The 10,418-nt window shown below is 34.7% G+C and overlaps 1 protein-coding gene across 2 annotated transcripts; it reads right to left on the bottom strand.

Annotated features, from left to right (window-relative positions):
* LOC107618753 (BRCT domain-containing protein At4g02110) lies at positions 423-10,119 on the bottom strand. 2 transcript variants are annotated; one of them, XM_016320896.2, is made up of 12 exons: positions 9,876-10,119; positions 8,424-8,808; positions 8,231-8,320; positions 8,018-8,122; positions 6,771-6,872; positions 6,592-6,676; positions 6,333-6,402; positions 6,128-6,172; positions 4,936-5,177; positions 2,892-4,848; positions 2,582-2,798; positions 423-1,354 (listed from the first exon to the last, which is right to left on the bottom strand). In XM_016320896.2, exons 2-12 carry the CDS (start codon positions 8,505-8,507, stop codon positions 782-784), a joined length of 3,570 nt encoding a protein of 1,189 aa, XP_016176382.1. In that variant the 5' UTR covers positions 8,508-8,808; positions 9,876-10,119; the 3' UTR covers positions 423-781. The 2 variants fall into 2 exon arrangements, with proteins under 2 accessions (XP_016176382.1, XP_016176381.1); XM_016320895.2 differs by having other exon boundaries at positions 2,892-5,177.

The following is a 10,418-nucleotide window of genomic DNA, read 5'->3' as shown; positions in this document are numbered from 1 at the left end:
TAGTTTGAGTTTTAAAAATCTCTTCTTGAAGTTAGAATATAAATGTTTGGGATAGAATCGATGATCTACTCCAAAAAAATAGCTCATCAAATGTTAAAACTAATTCTTACAACATTTACATAATTCACTTTTTTAGGAACATAATTGAATCTAAACACAAATAGTGGGTATAATATTAAAATCGAACACATCCAAGTAAGATCTAATTGAGAATGAATACATCTAAGGGAGAATAATTGAAAAATATAATCTGATTTGTTAGTATAATTAATAGTAGGATAACATTGAATCACTTTTATAAACGTTAAGAATGCAAATAATACGATTTAAATATTAAAGACACAAATAGAACTTATCCCAAACATTAGAAACAAAAACGATACTTTACTCTTTCAAAATATGTAAAACATAGCACGCTCCCGAAGTCTCTACTGAGCAAAACAGGTGACACTGTTAACTTAAAATTTATATAATACACACATTACTACATTAGGCAGTTTTACCACTAAGTCCACTAAAAATGTTAACCAAACAAGTCTTCAAATCAAAATTAATACATCATCAATCACCAAGTACTGCACATAATTACTGCCCCTCAGAAATGAAAAGTTTGTACATAATTACCACATGATAATATCAATGAATGGAGTGTGGCTCTCACCAAAAGTGAGAACCAATAACATTGAGTTCCCCTATCCATACTCTTATGACAAATCCACCGTTGGCAGTGGCCAAAGACGGTTACAAATTAAGGCAAATATCCTATACAGGTACAATAAAATCACTTCCTCTTACTCTTGGAGAAGCCACCCTTTTTCCTTTTCTTGGGAGAGTTTGAGCAGTTTCGTTTAACAATGCATTTAGAGCAAAACCAATCCTCCTCAGGAACATCCATAAGTGGAGGGTCACAACAATCAATATGTGTACCAACTCCACAACCAACAGAACCACTCTCATCACCACAAATCAGCATCACGTCCCCTCTATCCCTTGATCCACAAACTTCACAAGCTACATCGTTGCTTTCAGGAGTGCTACTAATTGATTCTTCAATATCAGTGGTCTCTTCTGCTCTATTCTGGTGTTTGGAAAATGACCTTTCTGCCCAAGCATGAGTGTCATATAATACATGTTTCTCAAGTGAGGAACTTGGTTTGCATACATATTCGACTAAGTAGTCAGCCGAAATGCAAGGTATCTCGTATCTTAAGAACTCTTGTACCCACAGGTCGACACGTGGCATTCCAGGAGCAACTATGGCATAGTCGATTCCGGTACCAAGGAAGCGCGTGTAAGGAGGAGAGGTAGCTAGTATTGTTCCGTCTCCAGCTTTGACCACTCGCTTCAGAGTATCCTATAACAGATAATTGACATGCTTGATGCGTCAAATTTAACAGTTGATATACACATGAAATGGTTGCAAACATTGTTAGGAGTGATCTCTCAATTTGATTTTCAAAAATAGAAAAAAAAAATTTGAATGAATTTATCCGTAAGTTATAACGATATGGGTTTTTGAAAGTGCACATCGGTATTGCTGTTGCTTTTCAAAAGTTGCTTGATTTCTTAGTTTTTTAAGAGTTACTTATCAAAAATTGTAGTGGTTATGTTTGATAAAATAAATTAAAAAATACTTCCAATAAGAGCATAAGGAAAGCGTTTGGTCTACACCATAATTATTCTACAAAGTTGTTAAACTTGTTCAAATAACATTGATTTTAATAAAAGAAAATTGAATAAAAAACTGTTTTAAAAATTGCTTCTCATAAAACATAGTAGTTCGGGTATGTTCTCTCAGTCTTCTTCGTGAAACAAGCTGCCAAGAAGAAACAATGTTGCAGCGGACAATGAAGAAAGTATTAAAGCCTGGCAGATACTTACAAGGGAAGAACAATCAAAATAATAAATAAGAGTACAAAGATAACTATTTAGTATAGTGATTAATTGTGAATCATATTTGTGTGTTCCTAAGTCAATTGCTAAATATTTTTGTATTTGAGTCTTTAATTTGTGAAAGTACAAATCTGTGTATGTTGCTTTTTTAATCCAATCCCCTTTTTTAAATATTTTTAGACTAGCCAGATGTTTCAATTCTGACATTCTTTCAATAGTACATTTCTCAAGACAAATGTATGACTTAAAGAGGTATGAAATAATTTATAGCATCATAAGATGAAAGATATAGATGTTTAGACAGATGAGAAGTCATACACGATAAATAAAAACAAAGAATACAAGAGTTGTAGAGGCATCATTTGTTGAAAAAAATAATAATATCCCGTCTTGGATGATTTGGACATATGAAGAGAAGATTAAACGAATGTTAGATAGATCAGTAGTTAGGAGAGGAGGAACACTTCAGAAGACTCTTAATGAGGTGGGAAAAAGAAACTTAAGTATAAATGACCATATTATAGACATAATATATAACAGGGTACAATGACATCATTTGAATCATGTAGTTGTTCTATCAATTTATAAGATTTTGTTGTTGATGCTGTTATATTATTATATATAATATAAGGACCAAGCAGTGTTAGGAGATAGGATAGAGTACTTAACCAGGATTGAGAAAACCTACCAAAGGTGGAGTGATGCAGTCACCATACACAATAATGCGCATTCCATAGAAGGCACCATGACCTGTTCGCTCTTTCAGCAGCCGCCACTTTCTAGGAGCCTCCATATCGATCGTGCCATCCTCGTTGAGACCAATATCGTGCCACTCATAAGGTTCCTCTTCCACAAATTCCCCTGCCTGATTGCTAGCAGTTAAGAAATCAGTTTTCAGAATCCACCTGCATTTCATCCAAAGATTAATTAGAATATCTTTACTCGTGTTAAAGAAAAATGAAGACAAATAGTAGGTGTTTGTGCCTTATATTCATTACCTTCCTGATGCCGCAGCAGCAAAAAATTTCTCTATCCTGCGTAGAGGCTCTGGTGCTATGAAGTGGGTTGCTTGATATGACCACTGATGAGAATCCCGGCAAACTTTGCCCTTTAACTTCTTTATCAATTGTTGGAAATCCTTTCTCAGAAAGTGATGCCCCGTTAATATGAAACATGGTGGTTCAGTTTTCAATCTTTTGTTAGCTTCTGACATAGGTGGATTATAACCTGTTTGCTTGGGATTTATTTTTTCTGGCTTTGAACTCAATTTATTAGTTCGATTGGCAACAGATTTGGCCTCAGGCATATCCTGCTCTCCCTCATCAATTGGTCTATTTTCCTTCTGTTCTTTTGAATCTCCAAATGCCTTTCTTGGTGCGAAGGATTTGTTGCTCGCATCTGTAGCATGAGATACTTCTTTGGCAGATTTCATTCGTGCCACATTTTCCCGTTCCATGCTTATCTTATTCTCAGACAGTGCCACTTTAGATTTCTGTAGTCCCTTTGCAACAGTGACCTTCTTGGCAATACTTAGAGGACGCTTTTTCACTTGATGTTTTACTTCGCGTTTCATGGTTGAGTCATCTACTGAAGGTGCCTTCTCTTTTTCAGTTAACTCTGCAGTTTCCTTCTCAGGCACTGCTGCTTCACATTCTGTTACATGGTGCATGTCTTCTGACTTTTCTGCTGTTTCATCAGCTTTGTTTTTATTTTCATCGTGTTTCATTCCCAGCTCAAGTTCACATTTATCATCAGGAGCCTCTGTTTCATCATCCATAGTTTCAAGTCTGCCATTGGCATCATCTGCATGTTTAACAACAGTTTCTTGCTCCTCTGACTTATTATTATCATCAGTCATAGGTTGAGGTTTATCGCCATTGTCAATTGGTACCTCTTTGATTCGACTGGAAAAGTTTACAGCTTCACCTTGCTGGATGGTCCTGTTTGAGGAAACTAGTGTTTTCTGTTTAGCAGTAGCACCAACTTTTGGCTTAGAGCCAAAACTTCTCTTGGCAACTGATTTCTTGCGAGGTGATTTTTTAATCAGCTTAGTACTTTCTTCATTGCCTAAATCTAAATTTGGGGATTCCCCATTCAGAGGGTTCTTATTGTCAGGGGAACCCTCCAGATTTTTCGCAAGTTTGTGTTGCTCAACTTCATTACCAGCAACTTGTTCCATTCCATGACCCGCGATTTCATGCTTCCCATTAATTTTAGACTCAGTCTGATAGGCTTTATCACTTCGAGCTGACTTTGGGCTTGTATCTCTTGTAAAAGGCTCATCAAATGATAGGGAATTGGATATAGAAGCTATGGATTTAGAAAATGAGTTTTTGTTGGGTTTGTCAAAACTATCTTTTCCAGCAGAAAAACAGGGTTCAGACTTGGATGGTTCCTCAACCACAGATGTCACTTTTCGTGCTTCAGATTTACCATTTTCTGAAGTGATTTTCTCGATGAATAATTTTGCATCGGAAGTAATTTTCCTTGATTTTAATGTATTAGAAGCAGCTTCATTTACCCTCTTTTGCGGCAATTTACCAATTGTCACATCCCCAGAATCTTTAGCACTGGTTGATTTGATTCCCCCACTGCCATTTAATACCTTATTGGAAGGGGTTTTATGTTTGTTACCTGATTTCAAATCAGCCAAAGGTGACACAGTAGATCCAGCTCCATTATCCAAACCATCATTTAAGCTCCTTGGAAGAGTGAATCCCCTTTTGTTCTTAGAATAATACTTGATAGAACTGAACTTTGCTTCAGAATGTGTGACCCTTTCAGCACTTGCAGTAGATGGTGATCCGAAATCATTGGCCAGCTTATTAAAAGTTTCAGCATGTGGTTCTGCTTTTTCAGTTATGAGAACATCCTGGCAGCCTGTCTTTGGAGAATTGGCCTTCTTTGACTCCCTGATCTTAACATCTGTCTCAGGTATCTGACATGATGTAGCACCTATAGCAACATCAAGAAACTTATCCGTTGCCTTAGGCTCATCAACATTACTAAAGCTTATGTCTCTATCAGCTCCGTTGTTATTACCTTGAATAAATGAAGATTCTTTACTATTATCAACTTTTGGTGAATTCTTGAGACTAGTAGATTCTGTCTGGGCACTTGAAAGCTCTCGATCTGATTTTAATAAGCCACTAGTTGCCTCAACACCAAATTTTGCAGTGAGGGGACTTCTGCTTATATTCCTCTCAGATTGCCCCAGATCAAAATCTTCAGTTTCTTCATCGGAATCCTTAGCTTCTAACTTCATAATCTCTAGTTCATAGCCACTGGTTATAAATAAATGTTGAGCAATTAGTTGAAATGGATAAGAACTTTGTAAAACAAATAAATATAAGCATGTATTATTATATTTATATCATCTTAGAAGAAAAAAAAATTGCAGTGAGACAGTGCAACTTAAAGCTTTTGAACAAGACCACAATCTTTATATTCAACTTTCATATTGTATGCACATTTATAGCAAACTAGTGATATAGGGAAAAAACCTTAACTTCCTTGAAGTTCTTATAAGAAAACTGCAGTTACATAGGGGGGAGTTAAGGGTTAAAAAGAGAGGGAGGGGAAATAATTGGCCACCAACTTTTCTCAATCCCTTCTATATATAGTAGAAGTAGATGATTGAGGCCATTAGTTCATCTTTATGAAATCGTACGATATAATGACATGGCAAGAAACATTGCAACTAAATATATGGAAATCAGCTTTAAAGTTAAAATGAATGCAAGAATATACAAGTACATATTGACAATAAGATGCTGAGCTTAAGCAATGCAAATGTTTTTCTGTATACTCCAGAATGCATTCAAATACTGTTAAGCCAAAAGTTCTTCATTCATAAGATTATTGGTTAAAATCAATCTCAGTCAGTAACTTCAAACAAATTCCAAATTATCTCCAAAATCACGATGAGAATGCTTTATAAATATGCAAGCTGATTAGCTGAGAAAAAATTCCCCTTGTCTGCTGTTAGAACTGGAATCAAACTGTAGTGTCTGTTAATGAACTGTAATTATAGATAGGATATTCAAAAGACATCTCAACTCTCTGATGACTCAATTAATCAATGACTAGGCACAATTCCCTCTAGGATGTCATCAATTGTATCAAAGGACTCTTAACTGACACTTAGGCTGCAGTTGATTGAATTCTAGATTGTGGATAAAAAAGTAGTTTAAATCAAGTCTACAATTTCACATGGTGCAAAGCAACACCTCACCTCTTGTTGTAATTTTCTTCTGGAAGAAGCGCCCAGACTTTCAAGCTGAAGAAATAAGCAGCACTTTAGATTTACAGAGCTATTTTGTAAAATTTCAACCAGTCATTAAATAAAATAAAATAAATGAAATAAATCATACATAGAAAGAATGCAATCCAAACTATAAATATTGGAACTCTGAGACAAAATAGGAAAAGACATATACCAATCTTCCAACCAACGATGATTAACTAGCTTTATTGTTCCCATTCTCTTGGCAAGCTCATACTTCTCCCCTATATGTCAAAGATAAATCAATCCTTTGGTATTGGAAGATAATTTCTTTTACTTTTTAATAGAAGATCATGGAAAGAAGATATGAGGATCACACATAAATGAGTAATAATACTTAATAGAAATCAAAAGAGAAAAATGAATGTGTGCTCTTGATTATAAATGTCAAAACAATATAAGATGAAACAAACCTTCAAATTTGTAGCATACAAGATGAGTAACCCTGTTTGCCACCAAGGGCTTAAGAAATGTCGCACCAATGAGGTCAACCATTGTCTGAAAAGGTCAAACCAATATTATCACCACATAACAACAATGCAATCATATGCTCCTTGAAGAAGAAAACAATATGGTAGCAGAAACTGCATACCATAATATCATCACGATCCTGTCGTAGATAACCAGTCAAGCACACAACCAAATTCTGGGCACCAGGTATTCCATTTAAATCTTTAAGAGGTCTGTACATAACCTGCTAAATGTAAAAAATTAAACAAGAAATAATTTGCTAAAAGTCCAAACCTTGCTAGAAGTAAAGGTAGAAAATTATCAAACAGAACCGAGAAAGCAAAGTAAATAAAATGAATCGTCTTCTGGAACTCATGTTTTGATTGAAAGACCAGATTCACGGGAAAATTTTGTCTAATAAACCAAGAATGTCTCTTTAGGTGGGTTTGCAACACGTACCTAACATTGCCATCAAGCTTCAAAGCTGATTATTCAGGAAACTAGTCAATTTTTTTATTCTAAAATAAAAACAAATAAATAGCATTACCTCAAAGGACTTATAAATTTTGATTATATATTTTGAATCAAATATAAATCCTAAGGCATCCAAAGCTATTTAAAAGGCTCTTCTATTCAAACGGCTTTCAAAATTTTCTTCAGTTTTTTTTTATTAGACTATCTTCCACTAGATACAACTTCCTCACAAAAAACTTCTCTCATGGGCAAATATATGCAATCCTCCCCGCCATAGGAGCTCCTTCAAGTTTCTTCTGAATGGAATCATCCCAAATCTAGTTTATAGTATATTTTATCCAATTCAAACATTTTCATCTCCAAAAAGACCAGTTTTTTTTTTCTCTTACTGGCATTTTGAAAACTATTATTTATTACTATCGTGGGCCAATCCCTCCACAACTTGAATCCTATCTTATGTCTTAAATTTCAATACCACCAATCCCTAAAACCTAAATCATGCAACTTATGTTACAATTTAATTATAAAAAAAAATTAATTTTACCAAATATATCATTACTCAACTTTTAAACATGCAAGAATTCATTTATATATACCACACTACTCCTGATAATTTGTAGACTCAAAGCATTATAATTTGTATAGCTGAAGAACTACATCAACTAACTATAGCCAAAACAAACTTCCCCTAAGTTGACATGTCAAAAATGAGAACAGATAAATCTTCCCAAGTCCGAAACATCATGCTAACTCTTATAAGGAAGAAATACTTGATTGTTAATTTGTGATTCAAAATTTCAACACAATAAAATAAAATATCTACTACTTTACTTTATTTAGTATTTAGATAGATTTTATTATAATCATCACTCACAAGAAAATAATAAAAAGTACAAGAATATGTAAGAAACTAACGGAGGAAGCATCGACGGGCATTGCAATATCAGAGCTATGATCAACCCATAATTTAGTCACCACTGTCTTTCCATCGTTTCTGGCAGCAATACACACAGGATCATCCTGAACACACAAATTAAATTAATTTAAATTAAAATTCGGAATCACAGTACTTATTTGTTTCAATTAAAAACGAGGGTAAAATAAAATCAAGTAGCAAATCGAACTAACATATATGATCTTATCGACAATGACGTGCGTGCAACTTCCACTGTACTTGCCTTCATCCACTGCACCACCGTTCACAAGCTTGAACCGAACCTTTTTTTACAATTAACAGCAATTAAATAACAAATTCGATGAATAAAAAGAGATAGCCATTTAAGAAATCAGAAGATGAATAAAGATCAGGGAAATGGGAAACCTCGGTTTCATCCTCGGGACTGAAACCAAAAAGAACGAAGTGAACACCACAAAAGACTTCTGATTGATCACTAGTTCCCAGCATTTAGAGTAAACTTTATCAGTGATATGGCTTCAATTCAATGATGACAAGTAAGGAGTAGTGAAACGAATGAATATACAAAGGGAAATTTCAAAATGGTAACTCCTTTCTGGCAACTGTGGTTGAAGGAAGGGAAGGGGTTTATTTTGATTTTAATTCTCTACTACTATCATTAAAACTTATGTTTCCCGGCAATTACAATATCCATGGCGACAAAATCTTCCCCCTTAGTTTCAGTACACTATTCTATCTGTTTTGCGATGCCCAATCCTGCTTCCTGATATCAATTTCTCCAAATAGCACCCTGTCCACAATAGCAATCAAACATAAATATTTTGATGAATGACGTCAAAAAGCACTTTGGCGCTGTCCACAAATCATAAAGCATACACCATTTATCTTTCTTGAAGGCAAGCTTTTAAAATAAACAATATACAAGGGAGCTCTCATTCAATTTTATCTTTCTTCTCAGTATACTCATGCTTTCAGTTTTTCTCACTCCATAGTGTTTTTTATTTTTCCATTTTGCTAGGATTCTTTTAGGGGAAGGGAGGAGGGCAAGCATAGTTTCAGGAGGTCTCGACTTATTCAGCATAAAGATGACATAGCAGAATAATGACCATCATGAGAGCTAAATATAAGCATTGCATATAAAAAAGAAAACATTCCTTTGGATGTAACTTTACATTGGAAATTCTTTTGAAGTCAATGCAATCCTTTTGAAGTAACTGGCTTTCATTTGTGTTGGGAAAAAAAATATTATTTAGGGAAGAAAATTGGACTATACGACAATTAAATCAAAGTTAAGGTTGCTTTGATACTCAAAAATATAATTGTTGGCTTGTGCCAATTCTTTTTTAATCCCAGTGGACCAATTTGGATGGTTCGAACGCAGTGCAACCCTAGGGTATTTAGCATGCTTTCTCATAATTGCAGAAGCGGGAACAAGCTGTCAAGAGTATATTAACATACATGCAGGTACAGATAAAAGTTCGACTTAGCAGCAACAAGATCCATTTCACCAAACATGTACTAAAATTTAAACTATGGTTTCAATCAAATAACCTGAACCCTCACCCTAACTAATCTACGCCGTACATAGAGTGAATACTAAAAGATAAACCATACATAACTCATTAAACCGAGTATAGTTGGATCTATTAGGTCAACAACATCTCTAATATGTAAAAATCAAAGTTACGAACAGCATGCAAGAACACTGTAACAGTCGAACCATGTTAAGAAACTGAAAACTGAAGGAAGAGAACGAATCAAAGTCATAACAGAGTAAAACCAGATCTGCGGATAGGAGCGAAAATGGACCAGATCAGAACGAGAATGAAGAAATGGAATGTGCAAGACATTGGTTACCTGGAGGTTGGTAGTAGACACGGCGGAGGACGGTTGCGCGGCGGGCGGAGGACGGTTGCGCGGCAGGCGGAGGGTACAAGTGGTTTGAGTTTGGGAAATTAGGGATATTGAGAGGGAGAAAGGCTGGGATAGGCTGAATGGGGTTTATTGGAAAACCATCTTCGTTTAATTCTCTATTGCCCGGGAAAATAATTTGCTTACCACCAAAATCTTTCCCCCCATTTTTCCAAATTCTTCAGTCAATTACATTTTTCTCCTTAGGTTTGAAATTTGAAATCGCTGCCTTGCGGGAAAAACTTATTTTAAAGCTACTTTTAATATAGTTATTTATTATTTAAACTATTTTTTCAAAAGAAACTTAATTAAGTTGTTTAACCAAACTGGACCTAAGCTAATTAAGGTCCTTTTAAAAAGATAGCTTAAATAATAAATAAATATATTAAAAGTAGTTTATAAATAAATTATTTTATATTTAGATTTTTAGTTTTAAAAGTGTTTATTTTTAAAAAAAATGTGATAAATAAAATTTTTATTATGAGAGAA

The sequence above is a fragment of the Arachis ipaensis genome, chromosome B09 (assembly GCF_000816755.2).
Source record: "Arachis ipaensis cultivar K30076 chromosome B09, Araip1.1, whole genome shotgun sequence".
Taxonomy (NCBI): domain Eukaryota; kingdom Viridiplantae; phylum Streptophyta; class Magnoliopsida; order Fabales; family Fabaceae; genus Arachis; species Arachis ipaensis.
The sequence above is the reverse complement of the archived record's forward strand: the minus strand, read 5'-3'. Positions and strand labels throughout refer to the sequence as shown.

Excerpts from the sequence above, each read along its gene's own strand:
- LOC107618753 (XM_016320895.2), bottom strand. The coding sequence starts at position 8,507 with ATGCTGGGAACTAGTGATCAATCAGAAGTCTTTTGTGGTGTTCACTTC. Across the intron at positions 8,123-8,230 it reads TTGTCGATAAGATCATATAT|GATGATCCTGTGTGTATTGC; the intron begins GTTAGTTCGATT and ends TTGTGTGTTCAG. Across the intron at positions 6,173-6,332 it reads CATCGTTGGTTGGAAGATTG|CTTGAAAGTCTGGGCGCTTC; the intron begins GTATATGTCTTT and ends TTATTTCTTCAG.